Raw genomic sequence first — 25,998 nt, 5'->3', positions numbered from 1 at the left:
GCCCCACTCTTGTAACTCCTTTGGGAATGAATTACACAGGGGTATTCAAGATTTCCAAACATCTTCAATCTGTCAAAGGATATGACCGCCCTGTAATTCAAACATTAGTGGGACAGGATATCTGAATATTCACTCAACTTAAGTTCACGCAGTTCTTTTCAATTTGGGTGATAGTTTAATACATACATCTCAGAGTAAACGGCTTCTATATAAGGACTTGCAGGGCTGTGGGACACCTTGGTGTGCTGGACAGCATTAACATCAACATAGGCTTATAAGGAGGACCATGTCAGATTAGAGGGGGGTACACAGCGTTTCAATGGGACTAAGCGTGACTCACAATCCCAAACACTGTTATTCATTAGAGGAGGACATTGTGACGTTCACTCAGATGGTGAGGTAAATTCTTATGAAATGTCTAGAACACATTCTCAGCACCACACTGGTGGTCAGCCATGCTTCAGCACAGTCTGGACAGGACGCAGAAAACAATGCTGCAGGATATGGTCAGATGCTTGATAGGGGAGATATTTGAAAACAATGAGTAACCCATTGCTTCAGCATGAACCAACAGATGCCTAAGGAAGAGCAGAAATTTGCTTTTATACACTAAGAATGTTAAAATGGTTCCAGTAATGGTCTCATTGACCAATTGCATCTTTACAAACTAGATGAGGTCTCAAACATCTCTCAACTGCAGTGTCAGCCTCAGGGTGGAACAACAGTTTGGTCAACAAACACACTAGCAGCAGGCGACATGAACAGGAAGGACGGTTACTGTGGTCTGACATGTCAGACCCACCCTATCTCTAAAGATGGTGGGACTTAATCAGATGTATATAGGCAGTTGTAACCACTTCCTGATTTAAAAAACCTTTCCAATTACAGAGTTTCTGGGGCTGTGCCGTTCAACAATTTATTCAGTCTGCTCCAGTTTGAGCCTGAGGGTAAGAGTTGACAGTGTTCCACTCAGGGATTTAGTTTTCCATTTGACCAGTGGATCTGAGGTGGCTCATTGTTCCAGTCTCATCATCCATCTCTTCTCAAGCTTTTCCTGTCACAGGAGAAAAAATACCTCACGTTTTTTAAATGAAGTGATGAGTCCTCACATCAGTGTTGTCTCTTCTGGGGCCATTAACCATTTGTTGCAGGAACACAGGGCAATCACTCCAGGAAACAGACTAGTGGTTGTTGGTTGATTGAAGAAACTACTTCCATCTTGAGTTATCTCAGAATCTGGTGGATAAATGATTTGTTTTCCTGTGTTTAACCCCAATTAGACTAAATCCGTTCAAGCCTCCAAAAAAAAAAAAAAAACTAAATAGAATCATATTGGTATCTTTTAGTCTAAACATTATTGAGTTGTTCTGGACAATAGGTTGACCTTGTTTTGGTGCATGAGGTTAGAATATGCTTCCATATGCTTTGTGTCAGACATGTATGGCTGAGGGAGCAAGCATGAGAAAGCCACAGTGAAGTATGTTTACATGTGTGTGTTCGCATACCATGTGTACATGTGTGTGTGTGTGTGTGTGTGAGAGAGAGAGAGAGAGAGAGAGAGAGAGAGAGAGAGAGAGAGAGAGAGATGGGGGGAGCAGGAGTCCCCTCAGGCACCCCAGTGGTCACACTGATTCACTGCCCTCTCCCCCCGTACCCCCACATCCACACACACTTTATAGCCACATTCCTTCCCTCCAGGGCCTCACGCCAGCCCCACAGCACGCTCGTCCCAATAAGAAAACACAGGAGGGGGTCAGGGAGCCACACTTTTTCTGAAAGACAAATAGGCCATACAAATAAAACATGACACCCTGAACACAGGGTTTGAATGCAGGACAACCACAGTGGGTCATCAGGACAACTCTTTGAGTTCAACATGGTCTTTACTATCGATGCAAACATTCTTACTAAACATTATTGCTCAGGTTTTCACCATGGAAGTCTTTTGACCTCTTTTGTAAACTGGGTCGAACTCATATTTACAACCCATGTTTCATCCTCTCAACAGGCACAGTTGAAGTTGTGTCTGTGGTCCATGAAAGGTCCATGCTAAAGGTATCACTGTTGAAACATCATGAAGGGAATGAACATCATCTTGTGCAAGAATATGCATTCTTGCTGTTCTGTCAGGGTCAGACAGCCTTTTTCTGGCATTCTCCTGGGGTTTTCCTGGTCTGTTTCAACACGTTCACCCAGCCTCAGTAACCTCCCATCAGGTGACGTGACCCGTTTTATGCCATCTTTACGAGTATATTTTTTAGGCAAACAAGCGTGAAGTGAGGTAGCAGGGTCCAGGCAGGCCATGTGGTGCTGGGTACTGGGTCACGGTCTGTAACTGGCAGACAGGTCACAGCTGCTGCTGGGGGACACTTCTGTGCCTCATGGAGTGGCCAGAGTGGCCCTCAGAACCGAGGGGAGGGTGAGCAGGGCTTCATCAGACGCTCACACTGCTTTACTGCTCACTGAGACTGATTAACGGACGTGCATTAAACCCAAGTGCTCATTTTCAGACATTTTGTGGCTGTTTTAACAAGATAATTGTACAATGGACACTTTCTGGCTCGTCTTTCTCCCACACACATCGTCTCAGTGGGTCTGGGTTCACAGTAAAGCTGGCTCCTATGGAGAGGGGAGAGAACCAGGTCCTGCACGGATGCTGCTAGATGGTGAAGGGGGAAGGAATGGCTGATGAGCAGTTGATCTAAAATGAGGAAATGATTCAGTCTGTTGCTAAGACTCACAAAAACAGTGGACAACCTTCTTTGGCAACCATGTCGAACTCTCATCTCAGGTCCTTATGACCAATCTGTCGACCAGTCCACAAAGTCTCAGGCTGGCCTGAATAATCAGCCACACCTCCCCACCCTTCCTCGCTCAGAATGGAAAGGTTAGAGAGAAAACCGTTGAAGGCATTCCGGTATGTGTATGTGTGTGTGTAAGACTGAGGGGATCTAGGAGGACGTAGTAGGAGCAGGAAGTGCAGGCAGGACTTTACATTGGAGGAATTTCCTGCCTGTTAGATGAATATCACGACAGTACAGGGGAGTGAAGGGAGAGAAAGGGTGGCAGAGGAAGGGGACCAGCAGTGAATGTTTTAAAGGTATTTTGAGAAAGGTTTAAGGCTTAAGGTTTGGATCAAGAAAGGCCTTTGCCATTCGGAAACTAAGCTACAGTAGCTCTTTTCTTCTTTTCCACTTGTGGATTCAGTTTTCAATTGCAACACAAGTCCTTTATCAATCAATCATTATGGCATATCATTTCCTTTATTTTACCGTAGTTAAACAAATCACAAAACAAGGCCTTAAATAAACGGATTTGCAGAAAAGCAGAGGAACAAACAAGCTACAGATCCTGTTCTACTTGTGGTAGCATGCTTAAGTGTGTGCACATCCCATACAGCCTGTTTGCTGTCTGTTGCAGAGTGGTAAAATAGCGTTTACTCTGGAAGTTAAAAGGGTAACAGTGGCCTTAACAGCCGTTCGAATGACTCTCCTCCCCACCCCCCACAGCGTCAGTCTCTGTCAGACCATGTTTATGTAGCGAAGAGAGATGAGTGGGGCAGGGAGGGAGGGGACCTGAGACTTTGAAATATGCGACTTGGTGAATGTGCCACTGGTTGCTACATCGGCATCCAATGAAGATTCTTTGTTGATTTGGAAACTAAGAGTTATGTGTTACAAACCACTCATAATATTTAAGAGTATAGAATTAGAAAAAAATTGCCAGGATCAAATGGTTCACTGGCCTTCTGGAAATTCTATAAATAATTTCCCCAAGAGTAGGAAAAGACACGTGTCCAGTAAGTGTGTAACTGACTGTGTGTGTCTATATTTAAACTTGTTTCCCAGCTGTTTGGAGTACTGTAAATTGTGCTATAAGTGTTTTGTTGTACCCTTAATGTGTTGCCATGACAGCCCAGTGATGAGGTCACATAAGAGGCATTTTAAGTTCCACCCCCTATTCTGGACTGGATATCTTTCAGAAAGAAAAACAACTCCAAAAAGCAGACACAATATTGGAAATACATGCATTTGCTCGTTTAATCTCAAATGTGTATTATAAAAGAACATACTATTCTATTTTAGTTAGTGACAAAATAGTGTACAACCTACTGAATAACAATGCACTTCATCATTAGGAATCCTCTTTGATGACCATATGACCCCACATTTCTAAGTGACTGTGCAGAACATTTGGACACAAGACGAAATTGAGCCAATCTTATCTGCCTCTAAAGTATTCCTTTACCCAGCAATTCTGTTTGACCTCAAACTTTTGACCTTGCTCTGTCATGCCTTGTGAGTCTGTAGATGCTAGGGGGTCATCGTTAAGCCTTAGAAAGGCCAAACCAACAACATGGTTCCTCCATCTATGCATAATGGACACATTTACAATAATGTTACTACAAAACATGATGTATTCCAAAGGGCGTGGCATAGTATCATGTTTTTCAGTGTTTGTTTTTAGTGCAGTGATGGGTTTGTAGAGTAGTGGCCATGTGGTTCCCCAATTCGTATGGGGTGTGTCTGCACAGAAAACTAAATCATGTGAACGTGACATGATCTAGTTGGGGTAGTAACCACTTCACATATACTCTGGGTTCCATCCATCTGCAAGCTCATCATGTGGCGGACCTAAAAACAGAGTGAGAGAATGAGAGCACTCCAGGATTAGGGCTTTGAACCGTCACGTAGCGCCAACAGCTGTGAACTGGGCTTCAGACAGCACACATTTCTCCCCTTAGCCTATGGGACTGGGCCTCTGCCCCCCTGCCCCTATCAGTGGTTCTAAATATTAGCCTGAGGAGAATGGTCCTTACTGACACACAGCAAAATGTGTCCCCCCCTGTTCAATCCCTAGGGGTGGCTGGTTTAAAGTGCATCAGCAAGACCAACAGTCACTAATTCTGGTCAGCCTGGTGACTATATTACAGATTTCATTTCAGCGATTCCACTTTCCAACTGTTTGGGTCTGGTGTGACTCTAGAACACAAATAAGAAGTGTTCCCACACTCTGAGAGTAGGCTACCTCACCTCTGTTAGAGCACTATCAAACCTCCAATTAAGTGTTTATCCTTTTGACATTTCTGTTAGCAAATTCTTTTGTCATGGCTCCTCATTCTCAAGAGGCTCAGGTAAAGACAGGGTTGGTTATTTTCAAGAGCATGCAGAGGGGTATCTCCATCAAAATGTGCTTTTCGAAGACAGGTTTACACATGTCTAAAGATAAGATCAAATAACTACGTTCATATGAAAGGGGAATTCTAAATATCAATCTTTCTGGGCAAGATAGATTTTTTGAATAGCTAATTTCACATATGCAGTGTCCTTCGATTGGTCATTTCAACACATCTCAATACTTATCAGGCACTAAAGCCCACCTACCCGAGTCCAGGTTGAAAAGGTCAGTTGTATTAAGTTAATTGTTGAAGGATATCAACGACAGAAACCCCTCTGTCTGGAGTTAATCATTTGTCTGCTATCAAGAATGATAAAAGCCTATCTGCGTTCAAGCTTGAAGGTACGGTGAGCTACCTCTACCTAAGTGATGTTGATTATAAATATTTGCGCACAGTAAAGCGCACAGACAATCGCTTTTTCGCCGTTGAGGGTACTGGGGACTTTTCTCTGCACTGCTTGCTCCGATTGCTTTTTTGTGAATCAAAAGCTCCACCTCTCCAAAAGTTTGTCATGAACAGAACTCCCTCCTTCCAATATAGCCTACTCTCAATTAGGTGAGCAGGGAAACCATAGTGAGTGAGAGAGAGCGAGGGGTGAGGACGTCGAAGGAAGCTGACAGAGCGTTAATAAGATACTGAGGAGTTTGAGTTACAGGCATGCAGACAAGACAACGAGACTGATTCCCTTGTTCCAGACACTACGGACTTTAAATCAAAAAAATAATTTGGTGAAGTCTTGACTCGAACCAACGCTTAGTGGACTAATTTATTTAAAAAATGGGTTCTAAAAGATATCGGTCGAAGACGTTTGGGAAAACACTCTCTCTCAACCATACGCTCCTTTGTACAGTTTGGGTTTTATTCACACTTTTAGACCCATTCGGCTCTGCTTTCAACCTGGACGTGGAGAATCCTACTGTCTACAGCGGACCTAACGGGAGCTACTTCGGATATTCCGTGGAATTTTACTTGACAAATTCTGCTAGGTGAGTTCACCCCCTAAAGCAATGTGGTGGATTGTTTCTAAATAGGATGGTTGTGGTTACATTTGAGCATCCTGGTCCTAGTGCAGTTTAGCATCTGAATAAAACCTTGACATGGCTAATGCATTTTGTGGTGGACCGTTTAGTGAACAATGGAACAATTGAACTTCACTTGAAGTGCGTATCGGTAAGGTCTTTCAGAAACTGTCTGAGCAAGCCTGATTTCTACTGTCTACCTGAAACATGCAACACAAGCACACCGCCAGACAATGGAAGTGTATTAGGACTGGTATCGTGACAAAGACATCTAAATCCAAACACACATTTTAAAAAAAAACTTAAATTAACTTAAAATAAATTCTACAGGCAACCATGCATCAAACATTAATTGTATTCGAATCATGCAAGCTACCAAATGTCACAAATATTCGTCTGTGTAGACTGATTGGGCTCTAGCAGAAATGCCATCTCAATATACAGTCATCTCTTGATCTGGCTACCCTATTACTGAATATGGACCATAGGTAGTATCATACATAAACAAACATTTATGAAAGGTTCAATTTGTGGTGCAATCCAATTACAGGAAACCTTTTCATATAATCATCCGTAAATGGAAATCCCATTGACCCAAAAATTGGATTCCACTCTGACCTCTAATGTGCTGAAATTTCATTTACCATCTCTAAAAGCCAAAACAGAGCCTCTTAAAAGCCTCCCTTTCTTCACTTCACTTTTGCTGCCTTGTTTCAGTCACATCATCCATACATATTTTGGTGTGAACCACTCCTGTGCACTTTTCTACATGCCTGGCCTTGTGGGCATGTGAGCCAGCTGTGTGAGTGTCCCTAACATGCTGTGACTATCTCAGTAGCATGGCACGCAGTGACTCTTGGTCAGACCCCTAAAGAGCCGAGGGCCGTCATTAAGAGTGGCTCCAGACCCCTGTCATACCTATCACAGGATCCTGAAGCAGACTCACATGGGCTGACAGTCTGGCCGGAGACCTGGCAGTAAGATGATGCAAGGCGCCCTGACTGCCCCAATGACATATCCAGCAGATAACAACATCTGGTCCTTGTATCAGAAATATTGGCAGCATCAGAAATGAAGGCAGCAGAGAGAGGTAGAGGCATGGTGTCTGAGCTGGAGCTGTGTCTCCAGGCCCGGTGCTGTCAAGTCAGTGGAGTCTGATGCCACTGCTTCTAACTCAGTAATACAGATTGGCAGTCTGGACCTGCCTGCTCTATAATTGTAATGATCATTAACCAAGGCGGCCGGGCCCAGTCCAGCCAGGCCGGGGCCCAGACAGAATCAGACGTCCTGGCTGCGTCAGTGTCTGTCTGCCCAGCAGGGTCCCAGCCAGCCAGCCAGGGTTTTACTGAAGGCTTTGTGCCGAGTGGGCCGCCAGCAGCTCTAGTTTCCCCGTGTTCTCCTCCCCACACCCCTAGTCTCCAGACAAGGGGGATTCCCCCTCCTTTTCCTTCTCTCCCTCTCTCCCTCTTTCTCTCTCTCTGTCCCTCCCTCTCTCTATTTCTTTCCCGTTCTTACAGGGCTGTTTCTATTGGTCTATATTATTCTGGCAGGCCTACCGGGGCTCCAGCAGAAAGCTGGATGATTTAGAGTGTGATGCTAGCAGACACTGAGTCAGAGTAGAGTGGAAATGCCCCTCTCTACTCTACCTCTGCCTCACCTCCTCCTCTGCTGATGTCATTCTTCTGGGCTCTGTAATCCCCTATTAGTCCCCCCTCCCCCACTGTCTAGTGCCCCCCCCCCCACCCCCCCGCCCCCCCACACTCCCTCCCCTTCAGGTTTCATGGAGTATGAAGTCACTGCTAGTCATCTCTGTGATGACTTCATCTGAACTTTAAAAGACTTGGACGTCATTGTTCTGGAGGAGGAGATGGGAGTGGATCAGTTAGCACAACATGTGTAAGCATCATGGGAGAGTTTATGCCCGAAGCATCCTCCCATGTGGGTCTCCTGGCTCTGGCCCGTGTGTGATGATACGGCTGTGTTTGAAAGACATGTAAGCCATGTATATCAGGCTTTTATTTATGGCCACTTTGCCTCGTCTGTGCATTTCACAACCTGTCACTGCACATCAACAGAAAATTGAATACGTAACCAGCTACCCCTTATCTCTTGTGGGGTCCGCGGTCAGCTTATCTTCCAGGTCGTGGAGACGCGTGGGAGCTGGGGAGTAGCTGGGACCCTGAGGTGAGGTCTGTCTGGGGGCTGGAGAGTAGCTGGGACCCTGAGGTGAGGTCAGCCTGGGAGCTGGGGAGTAGCTGGGACCCTGAGTTGAGGTCTGTCTGGGGGCTGGGGAGTAGCTGGGACCCTGAGGTGAGGTCGGTCTGGGGGTTGGGGAGTAGCTGGGACCCTGAGGTGAGGTCTGTCTGGGGGTTGGGGAGTAGCTGGGACCCTGAGGTGATGTCGGCCTGGGGGGTTTCCTGCTGCTCAACATCAGTACAGATGTTGCAAGACGCACAGCTCCGACCTGTCTGTCTGGAGCCATCATGCTTTGATCTGGAAAACACGCATGATGGCTGACTTGGGCCAGCTGGTGGTCTGTCTGCAGACCATGTTGGAGCAGCATGGGTGGAGTGAGAGAGAACAGGAGAAACAAGAATGCTGCACCTTCTACATTGACCACACACACACACAGACGCACACCAAACACGTTCTTTGTCACTAATGCTGACGGTTCCATGTCCAGGAGTGAATGTGTGTCTGATTCCTGTCATGCCCCGTGGCCTGCTCTAATGAAATTAGGGATCCAGGCCTTAACACAGACCACCGTGTGAGACTGCCTGAGGACAGGGTTCATGAACTATATGTGAGGGCTCTTGTCAGATATACACAGGCAAAGCAAGAGGTTATTTATGGTCCTGTGAATGTGTGTGCGTTGGACACAAGGAGAAAAAGAGAGAGAAGGAGAAAAGAGAGAGAAGGAGATGAGCTCAAGTTGACATTGGTCAATGAATCTCTGAGGCAACAAAGGGGGTGTTCATCCATCATGTTGGAGGCTGAGAGGAGCAGAAGCCCTGCTGCTTCCCTGTGCCTGGTACCAGGGGACAGGATATACTAGACCAGAGGGATGGGATAGGTTAACGGTCTGTCTGCAGATACCGGACTTGCTCTGGAGAGTCTGAGCTGTGGTTGCTGGCAGTCCTCTCCATATCTCCAGCATGTCAATACTAGTCCTGGCCTCGGTTCTAGAACTGTTCTAAAGCTGAACAGGCACTGTTCAAGAGGTGGAACTGCCTGTTCTCTCCACCCTTACTGGTCTGAGTTGGATTGGAAGCACACTCCAGCGGTCTGATATTGAGCTGTTCCATTCAGCCCATCCCTGCAACATGTGTTGATTGTGAGGTGTGGCGTTCCTTCTTAGATCATGGATAGTTTAGCTGTGACCAACAGACTGAGGTCATCCTGTCCATGTTGGTCACCCTCCTGGAGCTTGCCCTCTTAAATGCGGTTGCTGCTAAACCAATATTGATACTGGGCCGAGGTCTCTTAGTACTAAAACAGCTCTGTTTTCTCTGTGTCTACACTGAGGCTCCATCTCCATATATGATTGCACACATTTCTATTATTGCTTTCATTGCAGTTTTTTTGGGGTATCGGCCTGTTTATGAATCACATTACCATCTATGTTTGTGTGGGTGTGTGTGTGTGTGTTGTTGGACATGTGTATGTGTGCTGTCAGGCTATTCTTCTCCAGGCTTCTCAGCTCTGCAATCAGTATATTTCATACCCTGTGGACAATGGGGCCCATTGTTGTGCTGCAGAAAAGGTTTGCTGTTTTTTGTTGGAGACACTTTCCATGTGACTCATTTCTTTCTTTCTTTCTTCACTTTTTAAAGGGCTTTTTGGTCCTCCACTGATCGAGCTGCAGGCCTGTGAGATTCAGGCAGGGAGTGGTAACATTAGAAACGTTTGTTTGAAAGGTTAATAGATACATGCTTAGCCTGGTGGCAGGGGCCATGGAGCAGTTTGCCTGACGTCCTTGCTTTTACTGCTTGCGTGGTAATGGGTATAATAAGCCTCTGTGTGTATGTCAATGGAAAACGACATCTGTGTAAGGTGATGATGGCTTGAATGGGTTTGGTGGCCTTATGTAGAGATGGACAAAGGCCCTAGGTCCATCATGCAGTCCTGACGCCCCAGTTTTATCAAACAGACGACTCAGGCCTGTACGTGCATTAGAAGGCAGCTTCTGTAACTTAAGGAAAAAGCCGTGTACAACGGTTGAGTGGTTACTTTGGTTTTCAATTCAGATTCAAGCCATTGAAATGGATTGGACTCTGTTTTGGACTATGGCCGCCAATGTGTAGCAGGAATTTGGGGTGACAGGAGTGGTATGTCAGCTGGGATCAGAGAAGTGTCTGTGGGGGCCGCCCCTCCTGTTATCCCCCCAGTCCTGTCTGGAGGTGTGAAGGGCTGGAGCTCTGGAGCTCTGTGGAGAGGTGTGAACACCCTGCTGTTCCACTCTTCTCACAGGGGTCCCGGGCTCTGTGGGGGAGATTACAGCGGTCTGGGCAGTTGGGGGATGGGGGATGGGCCACAATATGGCAACAGAAAACATGGGGGCTGAAACCACAGTCCATGTTGATTCAGGAGTAGTTTGTTTTAAATTACCAACTCGCCACTTGTGAAACCCTTGTTACGGTGAAATGACATGGTTGGTGGTTTTGCTTTCCACAGTTCCCCTGTGTCTCACTTTCCCCTTAATGACCATAGAGAAAACGGAGGCAAGCTGCTCATACAGGATCCAGCCAGTGGTCTATATAGGTATTATAGTTATGCAGCAGCAGGGTGCCAATTATAAGCTCATCCCCTCAGCTGGCGAGGGATTCACTCAGCATGTCCTGGCACTCTGAGATGTACAGCTGTGTGTGTGTGTGTGTGTGTGTGTGTGTGTTCCTGACCCAGTGATTCACTGACCTCCTGCTGTAGAGCCCTCATCTCCTGAGAGGAAATGTTTGTGTGGTGATGGTCAGATCCGCTCCAAGAGTGTCTGAACTGTTGATCAAATCAACAGTAATGGGTGGGGCTGCATTCTAACTGCTGCTTTTGAAGTTCATCTGGAGATTCTGTGATCATGTGTAATGGGTCGATTTGCAAAACGGATTGTTTTAGATTCTTACCATATATCCCATCCTGAGTATACTGTAGATGTCCTCAAGTGTTGCTTGATACTGTCCCTGTGTACAGGGCTGTTGGTGTTTAGTACACTGCACTCTCAATCAGCACCAGTCACCCCAGAGGCTGACACTGCTACTCTCATCATCTCTGTCGGTCCCCCAGGAGCAGAGGCCTCCTAGACAGCAGCACTGTGTGTGCATGCTGAGTGGCCAGCAACACATACGAAGCTGAAGTCATACAATATATCTAATATGGTGCCAGTACTGGACTTCTAATTGAGAAATTAAGTAACTGTCTTTTTGTCCAGTGATTTTGCATGGATTAAATGAATGCCTTCTTCTGTTGTTGTCAGCGAGCTGGTGTAGAGAGGGAGAGAAAGGGATGGGGATGCTTGTGTTTACTGGTTGTGTTGGGCACATGGCATATCTGAGGCTGTCCCTCCAGAGCAAGGGAGGTCAAGAACATATTCTGGTTCAGCTGGGGTCAGTACATCAGTATGGAGCCCTCCTGCCCTTCACCAGTCCCACCAGCATGAGATGACATCAGTGTTGGTGACTTTGGCATACTGTTACCATTCCCACCGCTAGCTCTTTTATAGCTACAGATGGTGACAGCAGCCGTTGCTGGTAGGCCAACCAACGTGATTGTAATTTCTTGCTATTTAGTCAAAGCCCTTTTTTTCCCCCTGCTGGCTTAAACCAATTATAATAGTGTTCAAGTGACATAAGCGTTGCAGCTGGGAAGAAGACAATTAAATGTAGAGTGGGGGGAAACGTTTGCAGGGGAGGAAGAGAGGAATTTGGCCTGGGACTCCCCCCAACCTCACCGTAACCTAGGCCTGGTGAAAGAAGGTGTCAAATCAGCAATTCCCAGCTTTTTTCATTACTCTTAAAGTCTCCACCCCATATAAATAGGGGTTGCTGAGCCATTATGACGTGGTTAGATATTGTTTAGAGCTTTTGCTGTTTTCAGAAGCCTCAAATAGGGTGGAACCCTCAGTCAATCTGAGAGGGGAGCTGCTGTTTTTGTGCCCCACATTTGAAGCCTAAATCATTTAGTTTAATTAACACTGTAACTCTGAAGGGTGGTGGACTCTTTTAATGGCCGATGTCTGGCAGCTTATTTGGTAGGTGGGTCTTCTTGCCTTTTGGAGAAATTGAGAATCCATGCATATATTTTATCCGCCCACACTTCAGACTGCTCAAGCTGGCTCTGAACCAGACATTGACCAGTGGCTGGTTCTGAAAAAGGTTAAAAAACGTCTTCTAGTTTTCTTCTTGAGAGCTACAATTACTTCTTCCGTGGACTTTCAGTGAGCCCCTTCATGTGAAAATGCTTGCATAAAGACCTACCATCACACACACACATTTGAGATTGCTACTAAATCTAACTTAACTAAACTAAGTCATCCTACTACAGCTAAGAACCATCATTTGACATAGCATTTAATTCGAAGGGTCCTATTGATACAAACACCAAATTATAGGTAGGTAAAACAAGTCTTTATTAATGCTAACAATGGGCCCTCATTTAAGTATGTAGCAAGGAGGAAGGGGTGATATTCCAGTCTGAAGTACTGATATTCTGCCAAACAAAGGCCCTATTAAATGTTAATCATTCCTTATTTACAGAACGATTAGATTGCTATCAAGGTGTGTGTGTGTTTGTATGTGTGTGTGAAAGGTTGTAAAATTACACCTCAGTCTGTTTCCAGTTTGCTGATGAAAGCATGTTCCTGTTTTGTTGTTTCCTGTTTTTTCCCCCAGTTTTTAATACAGCTGGCCAGTGTTCAAATCAGATATCTGTAGTAGTGCTTAGCAACCATTAGCTTGAATAATGAATAATGCCCCACCTTTTTGTAATTTTGATTACTCGTTTGAAAACAGAAAGCTTTTCAACATCTTCAAGAACACAACTTAGTGGCATTTCTGCTTATCTCTCGAGAAACAGAATCATTTTTCTCAAAGGCGCTGACTGTTTTGTAGCCTTCCAACTGTCCATCCTGTCTTCACTGAGGAGAACCATAACATACTGCCCTCAGCAGTGTGGTCTGTTATGAGTGTGACCACAGGGCACACCGGGGTCATGTGTCTACTTTTCCCTGGGCCTGTTCATTGTCTGTTCCATGCACGAGAGTGTGAAGAGAGATGTAGAGACAGAGAGAGGGAGCCTCTGTTTCAGCTGTCTCATCGTGGGAATCCGTGACCAGGAGGCTTCTCTGGGATTTACATTATTCTACACCAGGAGCTCTACACTACTCCTCTGGGAGGATCCCTCCGTCCACACACACTTGGCACTAGAAGGGATTCTCTCTCTCTCTCTCTCTCTCTCTCTCTCTCTCTCTCTCTCTCTCTCTCTCTCTCTCTCTCTCTCTCTCTCTCTCTCTCTCTCTCTCTCTCTCTCTCTCTCTCTCTCTCTCTCTCTCTCTCTCTCTCTCTCTCTCTCTCTCTCTCTCTCTCTCTCTCTCTCTCTCTCTCTCTCTCTCTCTCTCTCTCTCTCTCTCTCTCTCTCTCTCTCTCTCTCTCTCTCTCTCTCTCTCTCTCTCTCTCTCTCTCTCTCTCTCTCTCTCTCTCTCTCTTTCTCTCTTTCTCTCTTTCTCTCTTTCTCTCTTTCTCTCTTTCTCTCTCTTTCTGTTAGCCGGGGGGCCGTGTTTTCATTTGGTTCTTCCAAAACAAACTTTGATCCCCCTCCCCTGTTTAGTTTAGTGTAGTTTAGTTTGTACCAAGTTTCTGGTGAGGTGGAGACTATGGTCCCAGGTTGTGGTGAGACATTAAATCCCCTTCTAACCTGCCTTACTGGGTCTGCCACAAAGCTGTGTGTTTTCAGAACCTCAAACACCACTACCCACACACACTCATACATATTGGACATATACAGGGCTGTCATCGATACACAATTTACATGGTATTGATCTCAGTAGGAATCCAAAACACCTTTGATTATTAGAACATAATACATGAACAGATAATGGTGCACTAGCTGATCTGTTGATTGTGATGCACAAAAGAAAATAAAAATGTTTCCTACATGATGCTTTTCCATTGTGAGTCAGAGGCCCAGGCTGGCTCTCCTCAGCTGGGGTTGTGCCAGCTGGGTCTCCCCCAGGGCAGGAGGCTAAAAATAGACCAAACAACGTAAACGTCCATGGACCATGGGGAGACCTGGAGCAGGAAGGGTGTTCTCTTCCTGTGTTTGGACCCCCCAGGCTCTCCCTCTGCCCTCCATGCCCCCATCGCTCTTCCGCCATCCTCACTACCCACAACCATGCCAGTGATGATGATCGTATAATGGGTTCCGCAGTGAGGTAATGGCTACAATGGAGCAGCCGGTCAGCAAGACCAGACAGTTCTAGAAAAAATGAGTTTTTTTTTTACAGTACCCATGTCTCAAACCATGGTTTCTTTCAAGGTGCTTCCACTGTCTACTTTCCCCCCTTCCTTCCTTCCCTTCCTCCCTGTCCTTGGTCTGCTGTGCCTCAGAAGTGCCTGTCCTCCTCCCTGCCCTCCAACCTCACCTGCAGGCCCGCTTGTGCAGAGCAGGGAGAGCTGGAGACGAGGTTCCCAGGCCTGGCCTGACGTTTACAGTAGAGCTGCAGTCAGATAGATGTTCAGGCCTCACCTCCGCTGGGAGAGGGACACACAGCTGTGGAAACAACAGTGTGACTCCACTTAGGCCGTCTGCTCTCTTGTTTTCCCATTGAATTTGCCCCACTGGGATCTGTGTGTGTGAGAGAGAGTTTTGAGTTTGCGTGCCAAAGAAGAGACATGCACATACTGTACACCAACAACTACACTTGTTACATAACCTATGTTCTGCTCTAAAACCTGTTAAAGTGTTTAATGTGGAGGGGATGGCTTAGTAAGCAGCAGCACTTGTGTACTACCTCATGTTCAAACTGTTGAATGGGAGGTCTGGAATGCATGTGTTTAATTGATGCCTGACAAAGAGCCGCATTTCACCAACTCGTCTGAAAAATATTGCATCGGATAACCAGCTCTGCTTTGCAATTTGTGTTCTCCTTTATTTTCGACTTATATATTATTGGAGTGGAGGGTTGGTTACACTCTAGATGTTTACAGTGAGCATAACTGTGTTCTTCCTCTCTTGCTACAGTGTGAGTGTGGTGATCGGCGCTCCGAAGGCCAATACCAGCCAGCTGAACATCACAGAGGGCGGGTCTGTCTACTACTGCCCATGGAGTCTCAGCCAATCAGAATGCCACAGCATTGAGTTTGACCCTCAAGGTAAGCCTTCCTATTGGAAGAAGGCCCCCTCCCCCAGTGTTTGCTCATGAAGTCACAGACGTGTATGAGCTACATAGATGGATACCATGTTGTATGGTAGACACAGCCAGGTTGTGTCTGACATAACACTTGATGTCATAATTACACAGCAGCGTGACAGCTGTTCTCAGAGCCTCCCTGTTTTCCAGTAACACACACCACTCCCCCATCCCTCCTGTTTATTGTCCTGACTGGAGACTGGAGAGGTTGAGGCAAGTTAAGAAGATATTTGAGGACTGTAAAGCTGGTCAGGTTGTCCTTTCTCCTGGCCCACTGGTCCATGACCCTGATGTAACAGGTCTGGATCAGGCGTCACAGTGTTCCACCTCACCGCTCTTTGGATGATGCTGGGAAGCTTCATGATCCCTTTCCAGCTTCCTGTTTGTGTGCTTTCTCATGGATGAAAAGAGAGATTGTTTTTGTTTGAGGTACTCAGGTACCTCTCCGTGTGTTTTGGTATGTCCTGCCCGGCTGTTGTTCCAGTGGCTGTAGGGAGGTACCGTAGATGAGCTAATGATCAGGACCAAACACACACACACACACACACAGCAGCATGGTGTGTATCACACATGGAACAGGACAGTGGTGTGTGTGTGTGTGTGTGCGCGCGCCCTAGTCAGCAGGGGACGGTTGGCTTCTTTCCTGGGAAATCAAAGGCGGCGTGCTGAGCTCTGAGCCAGCTGTGATTTACTATCTCTAATGCACATTAGGACAGGAATATTCCACTGAGTCTCACACAAGCTCCCTTTAACAGCTCTCTGTAGGAGGCCTCCGATGCTTCTAGCCTTTGCTCATTTCTGTTATTTTTCTTCTAGCCTTTATTCTTGCAACAGAAAATGTGTTGCAGATCCTTGGGTTTTGGCTGGAGGCCACTGGCAGTGATGTAACAGCGGGCAGAAGGGCTGGGGGTGAAGGATTGTGCTGGGGGGGGCTGTCAGTATATGTCCTTCATTTCACTGATGGACTTTGAAGACGCATATTTGAGTGCATGAAGCAGATGCAACCATCTGGAATCAGGAAATGGAAGCTTTGGACAAGATATGACCACACTGTGCAGTCCCGTCTACATTTATCTGTGAGTGTTTGTTGTCAAGTCCTCCATGACTTAAACTGGTCATTCATTTATGTAATGTGTATGAGCAACATTTAACAAGAGTGTGTATTTGGCCCTCCCTGAGTGTGGGTGAGGTCTGACCCAGGGTCAGAGACCCAGGCTAGTGACCCATTTAATGAACTGTTCTAATTGGGTCAAAGTGGTTGGAGCAGACACTCCCGGGCCCCTCCTCCCATCCCGCTTCCTCCTCTATTGAGATAAGAGACTGCCCAGGGATCTGAGGAAGAGGCAGCATGGGAGAGGGGGCAGGGTGGAGAGGGAGAGGGAGGGGGTAAAAGGGTAGATGAAGGGGAGCAGGAAAGAGGAAGAAACCAGAGCCCTGGTCGCTTGTCTCCCTCTTCTCTTCTCTCCCAAACTCCCCTGGGGGTAGCTGATGTGGTGAGTGAATTTGGCCATTTGTCTCCGACCCTATCGACACGCGCACACACACACACAAACACACACACACACACACACACACACACACACACACACACACACACACAGTTCCACCCAACTAATGGATCTGCTCTCACACATTTCAAAGACTAGAGTGTGTATGGACACACTCCAGACCCCCACCCGTTCCTGCTGTCCCAGGAGAGTCTGACCCGGGCCAGACTGGCTGGGCACCAGTCCATTACGTTAACAGTTACTCCTCCCACATTCCCTGGAAGGGCTTCAGACGACATGCTAAGGCAACATGCCTCTAGATCTCTCCATATCTCATGCTTGAATCAAACCCTGTGTTGGGCTTTGGCCATTTCACATGACGCTTGTGTGGCCATATGGAGCCCCTCACCAGCATCTCTCTGTCACGCTGTATGAATGTCAATGTTGTGTGTCTGGTCATGGAAGAGCCCACATCTCATCTCTCTAACACTGACAGAGAAGCTTCTTTTGTCTGACCATAAACAGGACCTGTAGAGAATAGTTTTGTTCAATAGAGATGGCTTTACCTGCCATAGCTCCTGGTTGCTGGGCTAGTGTGTTCCGAAAGACACGCTAACCTTCACACTGCTCTCTGGCCCAATCAACTTCCTCTCGCCACCGCTGCTCATGTTATAATAACACAGGCCTCTAAGTTGTGAAAATATAAAGAAGCTATGCTTCAGGAAGAGGCACTGTGTAGCTATTCTAGATTAGTTAAAGCAACATTCCTGCTAGTTCGTTTTGATGGTTAAAGCATGTCTGTCTTCACATGGTCTGCCACTCGCATGTACCAGGTCCAGGGTGACCAGACTGCGGGCCATGAAGAGTAATGTTGGAGGGAAAGTCTGCTGATGGAGATGGTGCAGAACTTCCGTGATGTCATTGAAAGGCTATTGAAGGTCTAATCCCCCCCTTAGATTCACACCAGGTCTGTGGGAGTCTTGGCTCCCTGAGTGAGGGAGAGAGGTCACTGGAAGAGAGGGAGGAAAGTTAGGTGGGCTGAAGAGTGAAGAGATTGTAAAAAGGGAAAAGAATAGCAAGAAATAAAAAGACTGTGAGGCAGAAGGGAACTTGAAGAGAGAGGGGAGTGAAAAATAGTGCTTAAACAGGGATGACTAAGAGGTTGCTAGGAGGAAGCAGGGCCAGAACGTTTGTTTTCCTTGGACACAGGCCTCCCCCTCTGTTTCTTCCCAACCAAGACATGGAACAGGCCCTCATCCAGGGCCCAAGGCTGCTATGCTGCCTGGCTGGCTGGGTTGAGTAGGGGAAAGGAGAGATGGGAAACAAGGGGCTGGAGTGGAGGGGGCTGACGCATAGCCTGATTTCCTCACATCCACACAGGTCAGGATCTCTGTGTCTCCACCAGAGCCCGGAGAGATTGCAACACACTTGTGATTCAGCTGTGCTGGGTGGGGTGGCCAGGGAAAGTAGGGAGATGGATATTAGTGCAGTAATATAACGGATTTCATAATTCTTCCTCACAGTACATTTGCAATGTGCTCTCTCGTTTCCTTTGAATATGACTTGTATTACGGGCATCGATTGCCGATCTCTATTGTCTACATCGCTATCGAATCGATTTGAAACATTTACCCCCAACCATGGCAACACAGATGTTACGTACGTCTTGCCAATAAAGCTCCTTTTGAACCTGACTCTACTAGCCATCTGTCTTGTCACCTGTTGCTGTCACAGTGTTGAGGAGGGAGATCCGCTTTACTGACCAGGTGGCTAAACAGATCCAGGGTCAACGAGGCCAAACCATACCAGGCCACGCCTGGCCATTCCAGGCCAGGCCTAGCCAGGCATGCCAGGCTATGGAGGGCTGACCCTTGTTGACATATTGTATTATTCCACACTTTTTTTTTTCCCCCATATTTTTGTCATGCAGCATTTCATTTAAATTAGTCTTTTACGAAGCCGACAGTCCAGATGCGTTGAAGAGACCAGGAGACTGAGTGTCAGTGATGCATTAGGATCCAGGAGGAGACATGCATGTTATGTTATGTTAAAGAGCCATCACTCACTCGTGTTTTTTTTTTATTCTCCAGGGGATCGCACAGTCTCTCTCAACAACACAGACTACCAGGCTGAAGTCAAGTCCCACCAGTGGTTCGGCGCCACCGTGCGTTCCCACGGCGACACCATTCTGGTAAGATGACCCCTCCAGCCAGGCATGGAGATGGGAGGTGAGGCAGAGCAGCAGTTTGTCTTTCAACTTCTCTCTGTGGCTCTGAGGTTCTCAGTAGTTCAGCAAGGGAGTATGTCTGGGCTGGGTCACACGGCCATGAGAAACGTCTGGCCGACGTTCTGATGAGGTGCTTTAATGTCATGGAGGGTTGGGGATCCTCTTTGTTCAAGGTTCGTCTCTAAGGGCGTCGTCAAGTGATTTGTTGTGATTCTGCTTCAACTTTCACTTCCAGTCTGCTGCTCCGAGGAGAAAGTGTTATTTGTGCCCTCCGTGACATCAAAGCAGATCCATCTGTTGTGGAGTGCTGATTGTATGGGTTGACCTGGGTTGAGTTACATGGCTACTCTGCTCCAGATGTACCACTGACCTCTCTCCTAGTCTTCTCCAAGTTCAGGAGGGTGTTGTTGCAACTGGAAGGCATCTCATCCCTTTTCCCTTCTTACCTCGCCCCTCCCTACCTCCCCGTCCTTCCTCCCCTCTCTCCTCCCCTCCCACAGGCTTGTGCCCCTCTCTACTCCTTTCGCACCAAAGAAGACATCCCTCATTCTGACACCACAGGAACCTGCTACCTCTCCGTCCACAACTTCACCAAGTTTGTCGAGTACTCTCCCTGTCGCACAGGTAGGCTTATCCCTGGCTCGGCTTCCTCTCCAGCATCGGTGCATCTAGATAGACGACACTTCACCAATCAAACATTGCCCACACTTAAACAGCTACTACTAACTTTACTGTATGTGAAATGACACCAAAGTGATAGATGTATTGGAGGAACAGTGAAGGTCACAGTCAGAGCTGGTGGCCACTGCTCTTGGTACTGAAAGCACCCCCACAGGTGACTGATGAGCCCTGACTCTGATAATGCAGCTGTCCACACAGCTGGGGGCTAGACAGGAGGTTAAGTGCTGAGCTCTGTGGGGTCAGCAGAGAGAGAGGATGGGGTTGGGCTCAAGTAAAAGTGCTCAGAGACACACGCACGCCTGTTAAGGGCATACACCGTGTGTGCCTATTGGGACAATGACCATCCCTTTGGTATTGGGTAGAATTGCTCTTATGGGGGAGGAGCAACATGTTGTAATGTGGCTAAGTTATTCTGATCTATGACCACTTTCTGGTTGGTTCAGAGTTCATTGGAGAGGGAGGCCAGGGCTACTGCCAGGGTGGATTCAGTGCTGACTTCACTAAGGTAGGATGAATCTTAATCACTTGACCCAAAAGGTGATTCAGGTATATTCAGTACCCTATACTATTTATGACCATATTGAGTGTAAAACTGCATTGATGTGTTCCCCAGGATGGAAAGGTAGTGCTGGGAGGGCCCGGCAGCTTCTTCTGGCAAGGTATGTGGCCTGACAACCCTTCCACACCCTCTGACCCTTCAGCCATGAACCTTCTCCACAGAAAACTCAAGGTCATGTTACCACTGTGCATGTTACCCCCTCCCTAGGCCAGGTGATCAGTGCTGCCAAAGAGGAGATCATCAAGGCCTACTACCCAGGCTACTTCATGCAGTCTGTGGATGGCCAGATCCAGACCAGACAGGCTCAGATCAAATATGACGACAGCTACAGAGGTAAGACCGTCTTCCTGCTCTATGCACTTGGCTGGCTGGGATTGGTGGAAGAGCACTGAGATGCAAGTGTGATTGGATGAAACCCAGATACTCTATCAGAGGTATATGAGCTTTCAGTGGGCTGCTGAGTAAGGCTAATTCCTGTCCTCCCCTGCTGCCTGCAGGATACTCTGTTGCTGTTGGAGAATTCAGTGGAGACCAGGAGGAAGGTAAGACTTGGCCATGAAGTGTACTTCTGCAGACTTTAGGCCCACATGGTTAATACACTTGCAGACATAGAAACAGACACACACAGTTTTCTACACCTGAAGTGAACTTGAACTGAACTAATCTAAAATATTTATCTTGTTATTGAGCTGGTTATGATTTCTGGAATTCTTTCAGTTCCGGAATGGTCTGACCTGCATGATATTTCCCCTCCTAAATCGTTGCTCCATTTCTGTCTGTGCACCTCTCAGATTTTGTGGCTGGCGTCCCAAAAGGAATCATGCTTTATGGTTTGGTAAGAAGTCCTCATCACTACTCTCATTTTAAAAAGAGATTGTTAGGGAGGACTGGGCTGTTGGCTCAGGACCCAGAGTTTGGGGAGTTCAGAGAGTGGTGGTGGTGGGGGTGCATGAGGGAAGGAAAGCAGGCATAGTGCTGCTTGGCAGAAAAAGAACTGTTGTTTAATTGAATTCCATGATAAAAACCTGAAACTTTCATTTGACTGTGATTTTCACCATGTGTGTTCGTGCAGGTGTCTATTTTTAACGGCAGTGATCTGCAGTCCATGATGAATTACACTGGTGAACAGGTGAGTTATACCCTTTATGCAATGTCTACATCTCATTTTCTGTATGGTTGCATCTGTTGTTTCTTATGGCAGTGACTAATCTCTAGAATCAGAGTATAATTGAGACTATGATGATATTAGCAAATATTTTCCTTTACAAGTTTCTGCTCAAGGGTTTGAACCCTTTTTGTGGTTTCCTGCAAAGCCCATTTGTTGCAGTAAAGTGCAGAAGTAATTTTCGCAAACGAGTAGCATGGTTGTGGCAATGGAAAGAGAGCGTGATCCTATTTTAAATGATGCTGATTGGCTCAGCTGAATAAATAAAATCCCCGGCCTGTATTTGCTTACCTTCAGAGTCTGGGAAAGCAGGCTGTGTTCTCTAAACTCTAGACTCACGTTAATACAGATCCTTTGTGTGGATGAGGTGAGGAGCACTGCTACAGTAGCAGCATCCAATTAGATTTAGCCAGAAGCCACACTTTGTGAATCATTTACCAGATACTCCCCTTAATGCCTGCTATGGAAAGTCTGATGTCTGGTTTCAATTCACATGGAGTTAACCAAAACCACGATTCTTTGAATGAATGAATACAGTCAACAGTCAAACCTAAATTAGCTTACATCTAGTAGTTTGTCTATTTTGTCATTTAACTGGATCAAATTACATTGAATTACTATTAGTGTGCCTGAAGGCAGCAGTGGGAGAAATCTAGTGCATGGATGTGATGGAAAGGTGACGCATGCTTGTTTTCACAGATGGGTTCTTATTTTGGCTATGCCGTGGCGACAATGGACGTCAACAATGATGGGTAAGTAGGAGTCAGCGATCTCACTCACAGCCCATGTTGAGGAGCTGTACGGTGCTGGATCGGACTTGATCCAACAATTTATGAAATGAGAAACTTCAGATGTCAGGGTGGTCTGAGTGACACCCTCCCCCCCCCCCCCCTCCCTCCTCCCCCAGGCTGATTGACCTGCTGGTGGGAGCACCCATGTTCATGGTGCGAGATTCAGATGGGCGACTGGAGGAGGTGGGCCGTGTCTATGTCTACCTGCAGCAAGGAGTCCTGAACCTGCAGCCAGCCCTTCCACACCTGACAGGCAACCAGGTGTTTGGGAGATTTGGCAGCACCATTGCCCCTCTGGGAGATCTCAACCAAGACGGATACAACGGTGAGAGGACTGGGGCAGCACTGGAGGTTGTGTCAGGCTGTCTGACTGTCTTTGAGCCACATTGGTATTGTTCCTCAAAGCAGATCAGTGGTATCTGTTGTTTTTAGGGTTTTGGTCAGATGAGCTCTTAACCTGGTCAGGACTGTAACCTCCCCTCACTCCCAGCTGTCTCCTGTGTGTCTAGATGTGGCCATCAGCTGTCCGTTTGGTGGGGAGGAGAAGCAGGGGTTGGTGCTCATCTACAACGGATTTGCCGGTGGACTCAGGGACATGCCCTCTCAGGTGATAACTGGCCAATGGGCTTCAGGGACGGTTCCTGCCAGCTTTGGATTTGCTCTGAGGGGAGCCATAGACCTGGACACGAATGGCTACCCGGGTAAGCGAAGGACCAATGCTGGTGATTGTGAACATCGATGAGAACTTGGATATGGTTATTCACGTATTGCCTTTTAACTAATAAGGTCTTGTGATATCCCACAGATCTTATCGTTGGTGCTTTTGGTGTGGACAAGGCCATTCTCTACAGGTAATGCACACCACTTTGAACTACTGTTAGTCTGTCCATTCATTCATAGTGTTGAATGTAATTATTCTATCGATGTGAGATTTGTCCAGTCATGACCCTGATCAGCAGTTACCAGTTCCATGTTCCTTCTTCAGGTCGCGTCCCATAGTCAACACCAGTGCCTCCCTGATTGTGTACCCCACCATGATCAACCCTGAGGAGAAGAACTGCATTGTGCAGAGCGACAACACCAGCATATCTGTCTCTTGGTAAGTGCGGTCTGGTTCCCAGCCTCCATTAACCCAGCTTGTTGTGTCTAACCGCTGGCTATACACACACACACACACACACACATACACACACAGCCCTCCACTCTCCAGGGGGAGTTACCCAGCTCACACACTGCTCAGACAGGAAGTCTCAGAGAACAATATCGCTCTCAGCAACAATCATGTTATTCATTTGGGGACGGTCAAGTCTTAACGGGTGACCTCTGTTCATAGTAACTTCCTAGCAGGCCGCATTGTGCAGAGGAGCAGTAGAATAACAGCTTGTTGTATAGCAGCGTTGTGAGATGCTGCTCGTGTCGAAATAGGAGGCAGGAGAGGGCTGCACGCAACTCCACGTGGCCAGCGCCCATGTTCCTGTCTGTGGCTCTCCTACTTCACATCCATAAAGGAAACGCTTGTTTACACATGCGTCGTGATTATGTTGTGTTGCCTAGTGATATGGGAGAGAGGAGTGGATTGACGGATGGAGGGTGGGAGAGGGAAAGGAAAAGGGGTGGAGAGAGAGAGTGGGGGAGGGGGGCACATTGCGGGAGGGGTCAGCAGGTTTGGCTGTTGCTCTGAATGAGAGATTGTTTGGTGGTGGAACACAGCTGGGAAACATCAAGGGGCAGGGTCGCTGGTGTGCACGCACACGCTCGTACGTAAGCAGGCGCTGGAGCACACACACACACACACACAGCCACAGCTCTCGCTGCCCTGTTTTCCTACCTCTCCACTCCAACTCTGTTTCTTCCTCAAATGTCTTCCTTCATTCTTTGTTACCTTCCTCCGCTGACTGTTTCCAGTGTGGCTGTGCTAGTGCATGGATCAGGGTTAGTGTTGCTGACTCCTGGATGGCGTCAGCTGGGGCTGATGTCATGGGAGAGAGTTGCAGGCTCCCACAGAAGCTCCCTGTTCACTGGCAGAGACGGACGCATGAGACACAACTCAATTTCACCCTCCTGAGCTCAGCCATTCCACAGTGTTTGGAGGGAGGGGGTAGATATACAGTGGACACACCATGTTGTACACTTGGTTGGTGAGAGAAGTCAGGTGCCACCACTTTCCCAAACATCATTATTCAACAGTATATCCCTAGTTAAGTATTGTTCCATTGTGTTGCAACCTAGCAATATGAGCCAGTGTTCAGCCAGAGAGAGGTAGAGAGAGAGAGCAGGAGGTAGCTTTAGGAGGATGGTGAATGAAAGTGGGGGGGGGGTTCCCATCTGTCTTTGTGCATAAGTGTTTGTATATTGATGCCTTGTTTCTATCTTCTGTCTTCTAGTGTCAACCTCAGTTTTTGCCTGTCCGCTAATGGGAAGTACCTACCAGACAGCCTCGGTGAGTCAACTGTGCATCTGCTTTGTATCACACACAATCCTCAGATCCATCTATCTGAATCCACAGCATTGTGTCAGCTGAATTACCTTGGCAGTCATTCTTGCATTCAACTTGTATTATGACAAATGATGAAGAGCAGTGTCTAACTCCAGATTTGTGCTCCAATCCACATGAACCACATTCCAAACGCCTCTTTCTGTGTTCATTCACAACCCTATCAACCCTTCGCAATTATTCCTTTAATGACTCCCTCACATATATACACAGTTTACTCTGCTCTGTTAGCCATATGTCTCCAGCTACATTGCCTGCATTGTCTGGCTGGACTGAGCTGCGGGGTGTGCATACCTGCAGTCTTTTTTATGTTGGTGCAAAGCAATGGAACATTCATGATGCCGTGAATGCTCATCTCTGTGTGTGTGTGTAATGAATCCAGACTTCCAGGTGGAGGTGCAGCTGGACCGACTGAAGCACAAGCAGAAGGGAGCCGTGAAGAGGGCTCTGTTCCTGGACTCCCAGCAGGCCGTGCTTCAGAAGCGCGTCAGGCTGCGGAGCGGAGAGCGGGTGTGTCAGGACACCAAGATCTACCTACGGGTGAGCTCCTCCAGTAAAAACACCCCTTCCCATAAACAGCTGCGACGTTCTCCTTGCCTCGTGCCAGGGAAACGGAACCCCATTCTGATGAGGTGTGTTTTTGCAGGATGAGAAAGAGTTCAGGGACAAGCTATCCTCCATCTACATCGCCCTGAACTTCAGCCTGGACCCCCAAGCAGCTGCTGACTCCCACGGCCTCAGGCCCATCCTCAACTACCAGACCACTGAGCTCATCGAGCAGAAGGTACCTTTAACTCCCAGCTCCCTCCTGACACGGAGCACAGCTCCACTAAGCCCGGGGATAGTGAGGGGGAAAGCCTGTAAGCTCTGAATGTGGACCACTGCTCTGTGGTAATGAATGAGACCCAATGGAAAGCCTCTTCCTCTCAGAGTTGATGGTGATGACATCACCTGCAGCAGCCAGCCCCACACACACACACACACAACCTCACACCCCCA

At 47.3% G+C, this 25,998-nt stretch overlaps 1 protein-coding gene across 2 annotated transcripts in view; it reads left to right on the top strand.

Moving 5' to 3' along the window:
- The first annotated feature begins 5,760 nt into the window (after positions 1-5,760).
- itga5 (integrin, alpha 5 (fibronectin receptor, alpha polypeptide)) overlaps positions 5,761-25,998 on the top strand; it is a 34,137-nt gene continuing 13,899 nt past the window's right edge. Inside the window, exons 1-18 of one of the 2 annotated variants that reach the window (XM_084679390.1) lie at positions 5,761-6,165; positions 15,427-15,557; positions 19,173-19,273; positions 19,810-19,933; positions 20,434-20,495; positions 20,604-20,649; positions 20,757-20,882; positions 21,047-21,091; positions 21,341-21,384; positions 21,622-21,678; positions 22,414-22,466; positions 22,622-22,830; positions 23,015-23,206; positions 23,311-23,356; positions 23,491-23,604; positions 24,890-24,945; positions 25,382-25,539; positions 25,646-25,783. In XM_084679390.1, coding sequence (XP_084535516.1) covers positions 5,957-6,165; positions 15,427-15,557; positions 19,173-19,273; positions 19,810-19,933; positions 20,434-20,495; positions 20,604-20,649; positions 20,757-20,882; positions 21,047-21,091; positions 21,341-21,384; positions 21,622-21,678; positions 22,414-22,466; positions 22,622-22,830; positions 23,015-23,206; positions 23,311-23,356; positions 23,491-23,604; positions 24,890-24,945; positions 25,382-25,539; positions 25,646-25,783 — 1,911 coding nt within the window. In that variant the 5' untranslated portion in view covers positions 5,761-5,956. Of the gene's footprint in view, positions 6,166-14,543; positions 14,618-15,426; positions 15,558-19,172; positions 19,274-19,809; positions 19,934-20,433; positions 20,496-20,603; positions 20,650-20,756; positions 20,883-21,046; positions 21,092-21,340; positions 21,385-21,621; positions 21,679-22,413; positions 22,467-22,621; positions 22,831-23,014; positions 23,207-23,310; positions 23,357-23,490; positions 23,605-24,889; positions 24,946-25,381; positions 25,540-25,645; positions 25,784-25,998 lie in introns of those variants that run through there. The other variant, XM_084679391.1, reaches the window with a different exon arrangement.

Source organism: Hypomesus nipponensis, chromosome 18 (assembly GCF_054491055.1).
Source record: "Hypomesus nipponensis isolate SF chromosome 18, ASM5449105v1, whole genome shotgun sequence".
NCBI classification, from domain to species: Eukaryota; Metazoa; Chordata; class Actinopteri; order Osmeriformes; family Osmeridae; genus Hypomesus; species Hypomesus nipponensis.
Note: the sequence above shows the minus strand (reverse complement) of the source record. Positions and strands in the feature narration are given on the sequence as shown.